A 17,243-nucleotide genomic window follows, 5' to 3' on the forward strand; every position below is an offset into this window, starting at 1 on the left:
CAGTACATGGCTGTAAGAACAGTATCTCCCTGCTCCCTTTAAATTGCTCCTGTGGGACAATCCAGTCCAATAGTGATGGCAGTTTGTGCTGTTGAGTGCTGTAGCATTCTCTTAGTGCCCACAGAAACAACATAGCCTGTATTGGTAATGATTCTTCTGTGATGGGGTAGGGTTTTTCTTTGATTGGAGACATCACAGAAGAGGGAGGTGCAAAGGGCTCCTTCCCAAGATGTGTACACTCCTCTGGCACTATAAAGGTTCTTTGCCATCATTCTTTGTTACCTCAAATCGAGTGTTATTATAAATTAGGTTGATGATGTGGTATGCAAAAATACAATATGGGGGGCCAGCTAGGTGGCGCAGTGGATAGAGAGCACCAGCCCTGGAGTCAGGAGTACCTGGGTTCAAATCCGGCCTCAGACACTTGACACTTACTAGCTGTGTGACCCTGGACAAGTCACTTAACCCTCATTACCCCACAAAAAAATGCAATATGGTTCCTGTTCACAAGAAAATTAGGTTAGTAGAGTCAATAAGACTAGTATAGAAATATCTGTAGTACAAACTGTTAGAGGAAAACAAAAGGAATAAAGACTTGTCTTCACCTTTTGTGACTAAGCACCAAGTGGCATATAAATCAATAATAAAACTGCCTATGATCTTCAAGAAAACTCAGTCTGACTTGATTTTCATTTTTCATTGAAACTATTCCTGTCTTGATTACTACCTCGAGGCATTACTGCCTTGAGGGCCCCCCTCCCTGGTGGGTTTTTTTTTTTTTTTTGGTCCAGGATCTTTGTTTTTCCTGAATTCTCTGATGTCTGAATTGGGGTTAGTTTTATAGAAAGGGTGGTGTGATAAAGGAGGGTGAGTAGGAAAGAGAAGCTAATAAGCCTTTTAAAGCCTTCCACATTTGCTTTACTGTAAATAATTGGGAAAGTGAGAACATTCAGTGCTTGGTAGATGATGTTGGCTCAGGGCTGTGAATAAAGAGAACTTGATTGACTCTCACATAGGAGAAATTATCCTATGTGAATTCTTATTTTATTTTTCAATCTTAAAAGTATTTTTTCCAGTTACATGTAAAGATAGTTTTCAACATTTGTTTTTATAAGATTTTGAGTTCCAAATTTTTCTCCCATTATTCCTTTCCATCTCCCCTCTTCAAGACAGAAAGCAATCTGATATAGGTTAAATATGTACAATCACATTAAATTTATTTCATGTGAAAGAAGAATCAGAACAAGGGAAAAACTAAAAAAAGAAACAACAACTACAAAGTAGAAACAGGGTTCAATCTCAGTTCAGATTCCAGCATTCTTTTTTTTTCTGGATGTTGGAGACCATTTTCCATCATGAGTCCTTTCTTGGATCATCATGTTCTTGGGAAGAGCCAAGTCTATCACAGTTGATCATCACAGAAATTTGCTATTACTGTGTACGACGTTCTCCTGGTTCTGCTCACTTCTCTCAGCATCAGTCCACTTAAGTCTTTCCAGGTTTTTCTGAAATCTGCCTGCTCATTACTTCTTACAGCACAATAGTACTCCATTAGATTCATATACCACAACTTGTTCAGCCATTCCCCAATTGATGGGCAGCCCCATGATTTCTAATTCTTTGCCACTACAAAGAGAGCTGCTATAAATATTTTTGTACATGTGGGTCCCTTTTTATGATCTCTTGGGGATATCTATATCTGAGTTCTTGAGAAATTTTGATCTTAGTTTATAAGACTACCCACCCCCACCTCGTGTGTGTGTGTGTGTGTGTGTGTGTAGATAGTTTTTGCTTCAAATTTGCATCACACAAATTTTTGACTCCCCTGTGGGAAGCAGGACCTGCACTGGTTTCTGACTTCTGCTCCTGGCAGCCCGCCAGGGGCTGCAGCCCTTGTTCAACCTCTGAGGGGTAGGCCACGTGGAGCCCCACTAGGGGAGGTCTGTGGAACATTCTGTTTACATTAAAGTGAGAATTCTCTGTATGTATAAAACAACTTACCATTGCCTGAACTCGGGATACATTCTTCTACCTTCCGTGCTTTTGCTCGTGGAATTTCTTCTACTTTGGTATTCCTTTCCTTGCTAATTCTACATAACTAAAACCTGACCGTCCTGGGCAAGTAACTTAACCCTCATTTCCTCCCACCCCCCCCCCAAAACCCAACCAAAAAAACCCCTGACTATCCCTTAAGATTTGCCAATATTACTGTCTTCCCTCCTTTTTTGCATTCTTATATCTGTTTGACAACTTAATGCTCTGCAGTATGCTTTTGCATTTATTGATAAACCCAAATTTTTTGAGGGCACAAACTATATTTTCCAACAATTTTATATCCCCTTTACTACCTTAACACAGTCTTCTATAATACAAAAATGTTCCAATGAATAATTGCTTATATGTATTTATTATTAGTTGGAGAGGTAGTGTGGTAGATAGTTGGCCTTGGAGCTGGGAAACCTGGGTTCTAATTGGGTTTTAGTGGCTTTATGACCTTGGACAAACTTAACCTCTCAGTGGGTCAGGCAATTCCCTGAGGCTATAAATTACAGAAGATGCTAACTTGAATTTGGTAAAGGGAATATTTTTTCCATCAAAGTTCCCAAATCAATGAAATCCCAGGTCTACTCCCTATCCTACCTGATATTGCCAAAGCATTTTCACAGAGATCTTTATTCTATTACAAAAAGACTTATGAGTTAAAAGCTGCTCCTGTGAATGAGAAACTATCAGGCCACTGAGTAAGGGACTAAGACTTGTTCATTATTGATTTAACTTGATAATGTGGGGTTTGAACTAAATGAATCTTTTCTCTTTCCTACTAGAAAGAAGACGTAGGGAGGATCAAAGACTGCTGGGATAGCCCTGAAGCCCCTGCACTTTCAACTTGTAGCAATGCTGACATTTTCCGTAGAATAAACGCCATGTTGGACAACTCTCTGGATTTCAGTCGAGTCTGCACAACACCTATTACAAAAGGAAGGCACGATCACTTGTCAGGTGATGTTTATCTGCATCTGAAAGCAGGGATGGACTGGCTTGTTACAGGTGCAGCTAACTAAGAAGTTTGTAGTTAGGAGGGGTAGGGTAGATTACTATACTGTATCTTGGCTGCTTAATTAATTTGTATTTTTTTAAGATTTGATGAGTATCTAGAAATGCCATACTTATTGATAGTTAATGATGCCATTAAATATGGTTTGTATTTCTATTAAGAATTCCCAAGAATTTCTGTTTTGGGATACAAATGGGAGATTGAAATAATTTATCAATAGAAATTATGTTGAAGCTTAAATGTTCTAGAAGATTCTTAGAGTATTTCTAAAAGCACGGGAAAAATTTTAGGTAATGTTTACTGTATTATCTAGGTGTTTTAAGGTTTGCAGAGTGCTTTTCTAGTAACCTGTTAAATAGGAGAAAAAGCCTTAACTTTCTCTTGGAAGTTTTAATTGGTATAGCCTAAAAACTAAGCTTTTTAGAGTTGTAACGTGTAAAGGACATTTTTATAGGTATGTATATATTGGTATGTGGAGTTCTATATTAAAGTGGTTTTGTTTTGGGGAATTTTATAATGGATATGAATTATTGGAGACTCTGGGATGTTGCATAACTGGATTTGGAAATCACTGATGTATGAAAATATCTGGAGATTTGGGGTTTCAGAATTGCATCATGAAAATCCAGTAGTACATAACCAGTACCTTTATTTTTCTAAAGTATTTTTGTTAAATACTTCCCAATTGCATGTAAAATTCTTCAAAACAATCTCTTAAAAATTTGAGTTCCAAATTATATTCCTCCCAATCCTGCCCCCTTCTTAAGAAGTTAAGCAATTGGATATTGATTATGCATGTAACTGTTATCTTTAAAAAAGCAAAAGAATTTATTTTTGGGTTTTATCTAATTGGGAAAATTTATATTAATTAAATTGTGAATGGAATAAACCTGAAAACTTGTTTTTATCTGCTTGTCACTAAATCTTGATGTCAGTATTACCCTAAAACCTAGAGACAGAAATGAGTGAAGTTAACCTGTTTAGAGTTTGTTACTTTTATATCCTAGATATCTCAATTTAGAACTGTTTTGGAATTTAGAATCTCAATTAAGCATTGTGTTATTGCTTTCAGTGTTCTCTCAACAGAGGTATTTGAAAACACATTTTATTCTTATTCTTATTATTTTGGTGAGGCAGTTGGGGTTAAGTGACTTGCCCAGGATCACACAACTAGTGTCTGAGGGCGGATTTGAACTCGGGTCCTCCTGAGTCCAGGGCTGGTGCTCTATTCACTGCGTCACCTAGCTGCCCCAACACATATTATTCTAAGGACCTCAGAGTATTTCCCTGTATTTTCAGACATTAGAAACAATTGAAGGAGGATCCGGAGGACCTTTTGAAAGATGGTTATAGCTGTTTTATTTCTATCACCATTTGCATTTTTCAAAATATAAATAAATGACTAAAAACTAACTCAGGCAGAATAGTTTGATTTGTTAATACAGTTGACTTTTGGGTGGCTCTAGGAAACATTTCCTTAGACCATATCCAGTGTTTAGGAAATACTTGGCTTGTACTGCCTAGAAAAATGAACTTCTTTAAGGTATTTTAGATACCTCTGGTTATTGTTGGCAGCTCCAAAATTCACTACGGTTTATTTCATCATACAGGTGTTGTGGGCCAAAGATAAGTAAGAAAAGATTGAAAGTGTGGAAATACTTCAAACAGGCAACTTTGACAACCCTTTGGATTACTATAAGGACTAAATTTTGTAATCTAGCCTTTGAATTTTGTAATCTGTGTACAAAGCTTCCACCTATGAATGAAGTCTAAAGTCATTTCAGCAAGTTGTGGAAAAAGCTTAGAACTCCATCCCTTTCATTGTTTAACTGTGTGCCAGGCACTGTTAAGTGCTGGAGATACAGAAGCAAGCAGCAGGTTCCCCCCCTTTCAAGGAGATCACTATTGAATGGGGGTAGATAACGTGCACATAACTACATAGAAATGATAGAGGCACACAGTCAATGGAGCAGAATCTCTGAGCAAGAATTAGTGAAGCCTGGGAAAGGCTTCTTGCAGGAAGTGGGACTTCGGCTGAAGCTTGAAGAAAGCCAGGAGACAAAGGCATGGGGAAAGTGAGGGAAGGTGGTCAGAGGCAGGAGATGGAACACCTAGGGAGGCTAGTATCTGTGGTAGAGGGCCTGTGAAGAGGATGTGGAGGATGGGGCCAGGTGCTTTCAAAGTCAAACAGGGTTTTACATTTGATACTTGAGGTGATAGCGAGAGCTACTGGAATTTATTGAACATGGGGCATGGTCAGAGCTGAACTCTAGGAGGATCACTTTGACAGCTGAGTGGAGGTTTGGACTAGGGAGAGTCTTGAGACAGGGAGGCCAACCAGCAGGCTCTTGGGAATAGTTTGGGTTTGAGGAGATAAAAGCCTGCATCAGGATGGTGGTTGTCAGAGGAGAAGTGTTAACCCAGGTAGAATGGATAGGATTAGTTAATGATTGGACATGGTGGATGAGAAATAATGAGGAGTCAAAGATGACATTTAGGTTTCAGGCCTGGATGACAGGATTGGTGGCATAGTAATAGGGAAACTAGGGAACCAAGGTGGGGAGATAAAGAGCCTCCTAAAAACAGGTTTTAAAAAGTCAAATGAGTACATGGTGAAAAAACACAAGTCTGCTGTACATATTGAAATGCGACTTTTCTCTTGCTAAGTGCCAAAGAAACAAAAATCTGATATTCAATACATTTTTTTCAAATTTTTAGATTAAGCAATAGTAATTTTTTGAATGTGTCCCTTTTTTGGCCTTAAAAATTTGTTAATTTTTTTTGGGAGATATTCTTTTAGATTTATTTTTTACAATCATAATGGTAAAAAGGACCTTAGAGGTCCAATACTCTTATTTTAAGATAATGAAACTAAAACCCAGAGAGTAATTTACCAAGAGGGTCATAGAAATCTTGACCCGCTACTGTCTTGATAGCCATTTTGGAGCCTAGTCAGTTCTGTAACTTGTACATTCACCAAAAGCAGTGAGTTATCAAATCCAGCTTCAGACACTTGACACTTACAGCTGTGTGACCCTGGGCAAATCACTTAACCCTCATTGCCCCGTGGGGGAAAAAAAAGGGGGGGGGGCAGTGAGCTGTGCAGTTTGGTACAGTGTGAAAACTACAGGGCTTGTGGGGTCAGTGACCTAAAAAGATAGGAGCCTAGTCAAAAGTGTTAGCCTAGTTTGATACATGTTAAATGTTAAGAAATATTTCGATGCTATAATAGCGGCAGCATCTGAAGCCTTGGGCTGAAGCAAGTTTGGGCTGCAGTTGTTGGGAGCTGGGTGGGGTGGAGTCTTTAGCATGACTGAAGGGGGGGGGGGTCCACCCCATCTCAGCTCACGGCTATGATAGCACTGGAAATGGATACAATAAATTAGCCACTTGACAAAGACCTGAAGTTTTTCTTGTTGAAGTGATTGTTGGAAGGGTTTACAGCTCGAATTATTGTGAAGTGGTGCTGTTTTCTGCATTCTTGATGTTTCTCAAGAAAGAAATCGAACAGAATCAAACTCAAAATTGTGTTTATGCTCAAAATGTGCCCTAATTGCAATGGAACAAATTTAAGTTTTTGAAATATGAATTACAGTGGTACTGACTGTGTACTGAGATTTTTTCCCACTTAGGTATAGTGGTTAGTGGTGGTGCTATGTTTAGAGAGATGCGTTTACAAGAAATATGACATATTTAGGTGAATGAGATATTATTAGAAGTTATAATCCCACATATATCTCAGAGCAGGGATTTGAGGTCAAGAGTGCTGAAATGCCCAAGAGGCAGTGTTGTCATTTTTCAGTTGTCCATCTTGTGATTCCATTTGCGGTTTTCTTGGCAAAGATATTGGAGTGGCTTGTGATTTTCTTCTGCTTGTTTTACAGAAAAGGAAACTGAGGCAAATGGGGTTAAGTGACTTGCCCAGGGTCACACAGTTGGCAAGTGTCTGAGGCCACATTTGAACTCGGGAAGATGAGTCTTCCTCACTCCAAGCCTGGCACTCTATCCATTGTGCCACCTAGCTTCCCAAGAGGCAATAAGGTGATATTGCAAGCTTTTGAATGGCATTTTCGGACTGTCTTAATATATTGGAAGCTGGATGGAAGGAAAAGGGAGACTAGATGGGGCAGCTAGGTGGCGCATGGTGCAGTGGATAAAGCACCAGCCCTGGATTCAGGAGGATCTGAGTTCAAATCCAGCTTCAGACACTTGACACTGTGACGATGGGCAAGTAATTTAACCCTCATTGCCCAACCAAAAAAAAGGGTGGGGGAGACCAGAAGCAGGGAAATTATTCTAAAACAGTTTAGACTAGAGTTAAGAAGTGTCTCAACCAAAGGTGGTTAAACACATTAGTGGAGAGAAAGGGTATAGCTCTCTAGCTTTCTTTTTAAAGCCCAGCTCAAATGGCATCTCTATTAGGCCTTTCTTAATTTGTGTTTGTGCTTTATATGTATTTAACTGTATACATGTTTCCTGTTGTAGACTTTGAGATCTTTAAGGGCAGAGACTGTTTTATTTGCTTTTATCTCTAGTTCTTGGTATATAGAAAATGCTTAAAAGATTTTTTTTAATAGACATGTAGAAGATGTAGAGATAGAACTAACAAGGTCTGATTGTTCATTGGATATGTGGAAGGTGAGATATTACAAGGATGACTGAGGTCACAAATCTAGGTAAATGGGAAGGCAGCCCGAAATGGAGGACAGGTTTACGTTGGTTTGGAGAGATGTTTGTTTTTGAGGGGATATCCAAGTAAAGATGTCTAGTGAGAAAATTGGAGGTGTAGGGACAGGAATTAAGATGAATGGATACGTGGATTTGAAAATTGCACTGAAATAATCCAAATCATGGTTGTTGATGAGAACCCCAAAGGAGAGTAGTTGAGAAGAGGCCCTAGGATAGCCTTGGAACACCCATTAGGCATAAGGTGGATAATGCAGCAAAGAAAATGAGGAGTGACCAGTAGCTAGGAAGAGAATCAGGAGAGAGCAGTGAAACCAACAGGACAAAAGCTAATCTACAAGCAGAAGGGTGATCATCAAAGCTACAGAGAGGTCAGAGGCCATTGGATTCTAAAGAGCTTGGGTAACTTTAGATAGTATTTTCCAAAGAGTCCAAAGCCAGATTGTAAGATTTAATGGGTGTTAAAGTGGTACTAGAGTTGTTTTAATTTACTAGAATTGAAACAATTTTTCATGTGAAACTATTGGTAATTTGCCTTTGATCATATTATCCATTGAAAAATGGAATCAATTTCTCAAAATCTATAATCTATAAGGAATTGGCTATATTTATTTTTGTTAATGTTTATGGCAATAATTCTCACTTTTTATTCTGCATGCATTTCTTTTTGTTGTGCAAAAACCCTTTAATAACCATTTTGTTACTTAGAAATTATTTTTGTTGAAAAGAATTTTCTTCACAGTTGAGATCATTCCATTTTCTTATTTTTAAAAAGATGTTTTTCTATGTTTATATCATTGATTTATCTTGAAGTTTATTGTAATATTTAGTGTGAAGTGGAGCTTAATGTTATTTTCTTTAGCCATACTGCTTTACAACTGTACAAATTTTTATTGAATGATACCATCCCTTGATGTTTTGTAATCTTAGCTTTATCAAAATTGTAACATCTGACTTTATCAAACTTATAACAGCTGACAATTTCTATACCTAGGGCTTTAAAATTTGACAAGCCCTGAGATGATGGTATCTCATTTGAAGGCTCCTAACTTCCTTGTGAAGTAAAGAGATTTGTTTCTCTGTTTTCCAAACGAGGGAACCAAGATAGAGAGGTCATAATTTGATTATTTTCCTATCAATAAATGTTAGATTATTTGAACCTGTCTTCAAAACTCCAAGTCTCACACTATATTATATTGTACTGCCTTGTAAGTCTTTGTTTTATTTGGGGGGGGGGTGAGGTGGGGAGGGGACTTTACTTTCGGTTTGGGATTGTTCTTTAGCCTTGTTATCTTCATTCTATCACTCCTTGCTTTCACAAATGAATTACTTTTTTTTAGGCTTCACTTTTCTCTCTTAGCAGTCCAGGGTGAGCCAAATTAGTTTTCTGCTGTCCTGTATATTCCTAGCTATAATAAGACTTTATTTCCTCATCTATAAAAGAGTGGGTTGGACAAAATGACTTAACATTGCTTATGTTTGCTGAATAGCCTTGAATTAACCTCTCCCTTCTGCTCTCCCCCACATCCCCGTCTTTGCATTGGCTCCTCTGCTATTGAATTTCTTGGAGAAGTCATCTTGCCTCATCCCAACTGGGCTTTCGTGGCTGCCCTACAGTTCTTTGACTCTTCTGACTGATTTCCTCTCAAACTCTAGTCTGTTCCACACCTTCAGCACAGGATCTTTCCTCTTATTTTACCAAGAAAATGCAGGTCACCATCAGTTCAGCTGCTTCTTATTCTCTGTTCCCTTTCTCTCCTCCTTTGCTTTAGTCTAAGAAGAGGTGAATCTTCTGGTGAGGCTGACCCTTTTCTTATTCCCTGCATCCCATCTTTTTCTGAGCTTTTGCCCCTTTGAGCAACTTGTCCTTATAATCTCCAGTCTTTCCCACTGGCTCACTTCCCTTAAAAACGTCCCCATGTCTGTTTTTAAAACCTTCCCTTGACCTTGCTGTCCCCTGAAGCTATCATTTTCTATCTGTTCTTTTTCACAGCCAAACTCCTAGAAAAAAAGCAGCCTACATTCATTATTTGCACCTCCTTAGCTGCCACTCGTTTTTCAATGCCTTAGAGCCTGGTTTCCAGCCCCACCACTCCACTGCAAAGGCTTTCCTCAAGGTTATCAAATATCTCTTTATTGATCCATCCAGTGGCTTTCCTCCTCCTCAGCAGGCGTGCTGGGCTCTACTAAGGATGAATGTTGCATATGTTGTCAGATGTGTTGTCACTGTATTGGTGGTTTTAGCCTATTTGGGGGGGATTGTAGTTGTAAGGGTGGGCTCCATTCTGAGAAGGAGTACATGTGGCTAATATTCAAGAATGACTGCAAGAAAAGCTAAAAGCATCATTGGGCATACCTTGTAAGTGCATTTTCTCTGTTGGGACTCTTCTACTTGCCTGGGCTAGTACAATTGCAGATGTTTTCACTTGTTACACTAGAGGGTGCCTTAGTGCCTTAGTGTGCTGGGCTCCAGACTCTGCAAGGCCTGAGTTCAGACTGGGCCTCAGTCACTTCTAGCTCAGTGACCCTGGGCAAGTCACTTCACCTCTGTTTGCCTTGGTTTCCTCAGCTGTCAAATGAGGGGTAATAATGGGTGTTGTGAGGATCAAATGAGAATATTTGTAGTGTTTCTTTAGCACAGTGTCTGGTACGTTGAACTGCTATATAGACTATTTTCACATTCCTTTTCATGCCCTGTATTTTCAGTCTGTATTGACCATGTTGACTTTTCCCTATCTCGCCTCAGTAGTGCCTTTGCATAGGCTGTGCATGTTGTTTGGCACTTTTTTCCTTTTCCTGAAGTCTGTTCTCCCTCCCTGATTGTATTTTCTTTCCTTTATCTCAGATTACTTTTTGAATTCTTAAAGGTCCAGGGCACTTTCTCTTTTTTGTGCAGATATTCCTAGTGCCTAGCATGGTTCACCAGAGCTTACCAATGCTTATGGAATTGCAACTATTTTGTTGGATCCAATTTTCGTTTTTTAATCCAATACTAGATATTTTAATTACTGCCATCAAAACATTCTTCACCATCACTTGATTTCATCACCAGGTGTTTCATCTCCACAACTGGACTTCCCTCTTTAATTTCTCATTCTAACCTTACTATAATTCATAGTCCCTCTCTCCTTTCTTCTCTGACCTTATTTTTCTTCTCATCAACATTTTAACCCTTAGTTTAGCAGTTAAAGTTTGTTTACTTTGACTCATGAACTCCTCGTTTCTAGCCCCATTTCTGCAGAGATATTCAGTCTCTGCTGCTAATTGCCTTGTGTGCTGCTGGACATTGCAGGAGTCACACAACTGAGTTGACTGATCCATGACAAATTTGTTATTCAACCTTAGTTAGTCCCCTACTGCTACACATCAGTCATTTTACTCTTCTCTTATTGTCCTATCATGTTCCTCCCAACAGTTGTTCAAAGTATTCTCTTTTTAAGCTACTTATAGCATGTCCTTTTCCTTCCTCTCCGATGTCTCTTGTGAGCTCCCTCTTCTCTCCATTTCTGTGCTTTAAATCACATCAGCGTTATCTCTTTATCCTAGTCTCAGGATAATGGTGACCAGCCTCTTGGTGTAATTGGTCCCAAATCCTCCTCTCTTGTGAGCTTGTTCTTTCTCCCTAATTTATACTATTGTGTTTTGTCCTAAACCCTTTCCTTTGTTTTCTGCATATTCTTCAAATGATTCCATTGACTGCCATGGGTTCAACTATTACTTCTCTACATCTCACAAATCCTTCCTAATTAAGCTCTGAGCTCTAGTCCTGTCTTCAGCTGTTGTCTAGAAATTCCCACCTGGATGTCCAATAGGCATCTCAGTTTCACGCATTCAGAATAACTCATTATCATTGCATCCTCCAAACCCAAGCCTCCATTGAAGCGACTACCATTCTTCCAGTTATCCACATTCACCACATATAGGAATTTTCACTCTCACCAGCTCCCTATCCAGTCATTTTACTAAATCATGTTGATTTTACGTCAATATTTCTCACATCCTCTCCAGTCAGTCATGGCTATCATCTTATTTCAGCCTCTCATTCCCTCTTGCCTGGATTGTTGCCATATTGGTCTCCTTTTTCTATTTCATCTTGAACACAACTCGAATAATCCTGGAGGTCAGGCTGGATCACGTCACCTCATAATCAAGGAGATTGTATGGTTCTTTTGCCTTGGGCAGGCTATGGTTTTTGTTGGTGTCATATTTTTTTTTAACCTAATCTCTCCCACTGAACCACCTCTCTTTTAAAAATAGTATCAAATCAGTTTACATTATAATAAGAAAGACATCAAAATAACACATACAAGATTTAGGAAATGGAAGGTAACCTGCATTCTTGGTACAAATCCAAACTAGTCATACTGTAGAATCTTTAATATGTTTTAGCTTTTTGGCTAAATTTATTCAGTATTTTTGCATTTGTGCTTAGTAGAGATGTTGGTCTATAGCTTTTTCTCTGCTTTCTTTCCTTTATCAGAACCATATTTTAGAGAGAATTTGGTACAATTTTTGTTTATTTAATAAGTAATTTGTTATATTTATGTAATTATTCATCCATTTCATTTATTATCAGTTTTGTTGGCATGAAACAGCGGAAGTTGCTAATTGTTTTTGTCATTTTGAGTTCTCCCTTTTTATTTTTGGTATTGACATTTTGGTTTTTCTTTTTAAAATTAGATTAGCTAATGCTGCCTTTTAGTGTTTTCCTTTAAAAGTTCCTAATATTATGTAGCAATCCAGCTTTTATTTTTTAACTTTTTTTTTGTTGCTTTTTAAAAATATGCATGCTCAAATAATTTATTTATTTTTCTTCTTTCGATGAAAATATTTAGCAATGTCAATTTTCCCATAAGGACTGCTTTGGCTGAATCACCAAACTTTTGGTATGCTTTGTTGTACTTGTTAATAAAATATTATGTTTTCTTCTATGATTTGTTCTTTCATATCCACCAATTATTTAGACTCTGAATTTAAATCCTTTCTACAAAGGCCCTTTAGGAATAAAGACTGGAACCTATGATTTTTATGATGAATAATTTACCGATGCAGGTGAAACATTTTGGTAACTTATATAGTCTTAGAAGAACTGCCTATAGGTCTGACAGGTTGTGACTTGCCTAGGTGACCTAGCCAGCGTGCCAAATGTGGAACGCAAACCCTCAGGTTTGGTCAGAATCCTTCCTACATTTGGCTCTTTACTGATTATGATTTTAACATGCTTTTGTTAGTAAAGGATGTTTTCATAGTTTTTTCTGCATTTGCTTACAGTCTTGATGCCATCATAATACATGGTCCCTTTTTGTAAGTTGTCATACCTAGCTAAAAAAATATTTCTTTTCTACTTCCATTAATCACTAGAGCTGTGTCCTTTCTAAATTTTCTATTCAAGCATTTCAAGTCTATTCAGGTGTTTAATTTTGTGTTGTCTAGTTCTGAAAAGGGCACAGTTAAGTCCACTACAATTTTTCTGTTTTTCTCTCTAATTTGGGTAACTTTTTCTTTAAATATACAGATGCTATTTTATTTGGTGCACACATATTAAATATTAGTAATCTGCCTATGGTATAATAGTTTCCCTAACTTTTGACTGTCTTTTAAAAAAACCTGTTGCTTTGTTTTGAGATTGATTGCTACATTGCTGCTTTTCTTGATTTTTACCTAAGGCATAATAAATTATGCTCCAACACTTCATCTTAGCTTGGCAAATCTTTGTTCCAGATGTTTCCTTAAACGAAATATTGTTAGGTTCTACCATCTAATCTATTTTGTTGCCTTTCCAATTTAATGAATGAACCTATCCCATTCACATTCATGGCTCTAGTTGTCAGTTGTGTAATACTTTTCATTATGTCCTCTTAGAAATTTCAGCTTTCTCCCTGCTTATCTTTATTTATTTTTTTTTTTTTTTTGGTGTGAGGCAATTGGGGTTAAGTGACTTGCCCAGGGTCACACAGCTAGCAAGTGTTAAGTGTCTGAGGCTGGATTTGAACTCTGGTCCTCCTGAATCCAGGGCCGGTGCTCTATCCACTGTGCCACCTAGCCGCCCCCTGCTTATCTTTCAAAGGAGGTAATGAAGGGATTTTTGATCAACACTAATAATCTATAACTGATCTATAATAGGTCTGTTCATACTCCTATTTATACTAAAGCAAGCCCAGAGCTTGATCTCTTGTTATACTTGATTGTTTTTGACATCCTCCTTTATTGTTTAACTTCCAAAGTTAGTAATAGTTTTGTTTGACTTTCCTTCATCCTTCCTTGTTCCCTTGCTGGATTGTGTGTATTTTACTCTGTGTGTGTGTGTGTGTGTGTGTGTGTGTGTGTGTGTGTGTGTGTTTTCTCCTGAATGTTTTTTTTTTTTTCTTGGCAGCTGGAATTTGGCCATGCTTTTTTTGTTTTAGGAAATGGTGATGGGTGAATTTTCCTTTTAAGGAGAGCTTTTTATTTTTTACTTTGCTCTCTGATTCTGATGTCTGGATAGTTTTCCTTTATGATTTCTGGTAATATGGTATTCAGGTTTTTTGGTTGGGTCATGGTTTTTAGGGAGTCTTATTCTTAAAATACCTGTATCTCTTTTGTAGGTCAATTGTTTTTGGTAGTAGGTATCCTATATTTTCTAATTTTTCTTGCTTAATGGCATCGGTGATTGTCCCATTTTATTTTTTGAGGAAATTTAGAGGAAAACTCCCCCCCTCCCCCCGTTCTAAAGCATTTTTCTTTCAAGAGCTCTTATTTAAATTATAATTTCATTTATCACTTTTTTCTAGTTATTTTAATAGTCTTTGTGGGCAAGTTATTTTTGTCTCTGAAGAATTGCTTATACTTCTGGAGATTACTTTTACCTAGAATTCTCTCTAAGGTTTCTTTTAACTCATTGTATTGCCTTTTATTGTGGTGGGACAATGGGGGTTAAGTGACTTGCCCAAGGTCACACAGCTAGTAAGTGTCAAGTGTCTGAGGCTGGATTTGAACTCAGGTCCTCCTGAATCCAGGGCCAGTGCTTTATCCACTGCCTCACCTAGCTACCCCTGCCTTTTTAAAAAAACGAAATTCTTTAGCTTTTCTTCCACATTTCATCTGTATTCATATTTGGAAAATTTGACATGAATGATAATTCTCCTTTTTTAAATGACAACAGGGGCAGCCCTGGAGTCAGGAGGACCCAAGTTCAAATCCAGCCTCAGACACTTAACACTTATTAGCTGTGTGACCTTGGGCAAGTCACTTGTCCCCAATTGCCTCACCAAAAAAAAAGAAAGAAATGACAACAGTAGTAATGTTTAACACAACCCCGTGAAATGGGTGCTGTTATCCTTATTAGATTACAGATTATCCTACTATGACGTGCCCAGAAAACATCTTGGCTGAGTGCTCATGTAGTGTGGATGAGATGAGAATCAACTCCAATCTTTCCAATGAGACAGAAAACTATCAGGCCTTCTATCCACCTTGTACTTTAAGAACTTGTGGGTATCTCCATATGCCCTGTAGCCAACTTTCTTTTGCGTTATTTCCTAATGTCAGTCCTCCTAGAGAGCAGAGGTTGTCTTGCTTTTTCCATTTGTATCCCCAGGGCTTTAGTTTTTGTCACATACTAAGTACTTAATAAATACTTTTGCATTCATTCATTTTTATGGATGAGTACACTGAGGCTGAGAGAAATTAAGTGACATACCCAGACTCCTCTAACTAGGAAGGATTTGAGGCACTCATATTCAAATTCTGGTCTTCCTGACTGTTAATCCAGCAGTTTATCCATTATGCCACCCTTTCTGTGACTCCTGTAATTTTTTTCCGGTAACTTTGTGATGTTTCTTCTTGGGTGAATTTTCTCTGTTCTCTTCCTGAGAATTCCCATGGTGTAAAGGTCTTTTCTATCTAAATTCCCTTTGAAATAGCATTTATTTTGTTTTGTTTTGTTTTTGTTTTGCGTGTCAATGAGGGTTAAGCGATTTTTTTCAGAACTAGAACTTTTTCAATGGAAATGGAAAACTGAAATAATTCAAATGAAGAACTTGCTACTTTTGGAAAGCATTAAGATCTATAGGGGGAGGGAGAGAAGTTCTAGTTCTGAATCGTTGTAAGTAATCCCTTACTGGGGAACCCCTTTACCCCTTGAACTCTGGCTAATTTCTCTTAATTTCAATTCTAGTCCATCTCATATTCTACTACCAGACCAATCTTGATAAAGCATCACTTCCATTTTTAGCAGTCTTGAGCTTGAGAAAATTATTTTTTCCTATTGCTTAATTCAACAAGCATACTTATGTGCCAAGGATCATGCCAAGTGCTTGAGTTTCAAAAACAGACCCCCCCCCCAAAATTAAAAAATAACAAAACAGAAAAACCATTGCTCTGAAGGAGATTACATTCTGGAAGACCCTACAGTGGTTTATTCCTTGATGAGCAAGTCCAAACCCTCTACTCTTTCAAGGTTCACTAATAGTCTGGTCTCAAAATCTTCTGTTAAAAAAACTAATCTTAAATAAAGAAATAAAAATTTAAAACTAACCTTTTTAATTGGGGGCAAATAAATGGAAATAAGTTGGTGGGACGGAATTACTGAAGACTTTTTAAGGTGGCTGTAAAGAGAGAAAGTAGAAGCAAAATATTTTAAGCCAAAGAACCTTTCCTAAAGGTGAGGGGTACATTGGAATGAGGTTCCAAGGAAATTGGCGATAGTGTTGCAGCAGGGAGGATCTTTTCTAGCATGTCAGAAAAAACATGGCAGAAGAGTTTATTAAAGATGCCCTGTTCCTTAGTGAAGGTGTATTTGTGCATATAATGCATCACAGAATGAGTGTTCTTTTCTGCAGTCATGGGGTGTTGCAGCAGCCAAGGAGAATGTTGGGGATGACATGATCACAGCAGCTTCTAAATATCTTGGAAGGGACTCCTTTTGTGAAGTGGGAAGAAATCTGATCTTGTCAGGACCTGCATTTGCAGTTTGCCTCTGATACTTTCAATCTTGTCATCTTGTGCAAGTCACTTGAATGTCTCTGGGTCTTAGCTTCCACATCTATAAAAGGAGGAAGTTATACTAGATGATCTAAGATCCTTTCCAGCTTTAAATCCATGGGGATTTTAAGTGTACCTCAGTCCACCACAAACATCCATCCTTCTCCCCGCCCGGTAAGCGTGGGCACCTATACAGGGAATGCTGCAGGAGGCTTGGTGCCAGCTACTTCTGCAGGAGATTGATGGTTCTTGCCCCCTCCTGTACGAGAGAATCTGTGATGTTCCTTTCTATATGCTGGTTGCTTCTCCGCACTGTAGGTTACATGGGGAGGTCTGCTGTGACATTTGTTCCATCTAGCTACCTCAGAACCATCTGTCCTGAACCTAGGGATTCAACCTGCACTTTGTGTGGCTAGGGTGGGGTTGTCTGCAGCAGCTCTCTCTCCTATAGGAAAAGCTTCTTATTAAAATAATATAATGAGTAGAGGATCGCTGTCACACACCGGCATCCTCAGAGAAAAGGGGAGATAGTGGTGTTAGG

General features: G+C 38.3%; 1 protein-coding gene across 8 annotated transcripts in view; it reads left to right on the top strand.

Moving 5' to 3' along the window:
- Positions 1-17,243, top strand: part of CPEB1 (cytoplasmic polyadenylation element binding protein 1) — a 65,410-nt gene that overhangs the window by 9,170 nt on the left and 38,997 nt on the right. For all 8 annotated transcript variants that reach the window (XM_043984565.1, XM_043984562.1, XM_043984564.1 and 5 more), the window contains exon 2: positions 2,826-3,000. In XM_043984565.1, the coding sequence (XP_043840500.1) occupies positions 2,925-3,000 (76 nt within the window). In that variant the 5' untranslated portion in view covers positions 2,826-2,924. The remainder of the gene's footprint in view (positions 1-2,825; positions 3,001-17,243) is intronic.

This window comes from Dromiciops gliroides, chromosome 2 (assembly GCF_019393635.1).
Source record: "Dromiciops gliroides isolate mDroGli1 chromosome 2, mDroGli1.pri, whole genome shotgun sequence".
Classification (NCBI taxonomy): domain Eukaryota; kingdom Metazoa; phylum Chordata; class Mammalia; order Microbiotheria; family Microbiotheriidae; genus Dromiciops; species Dromiciops gliroides.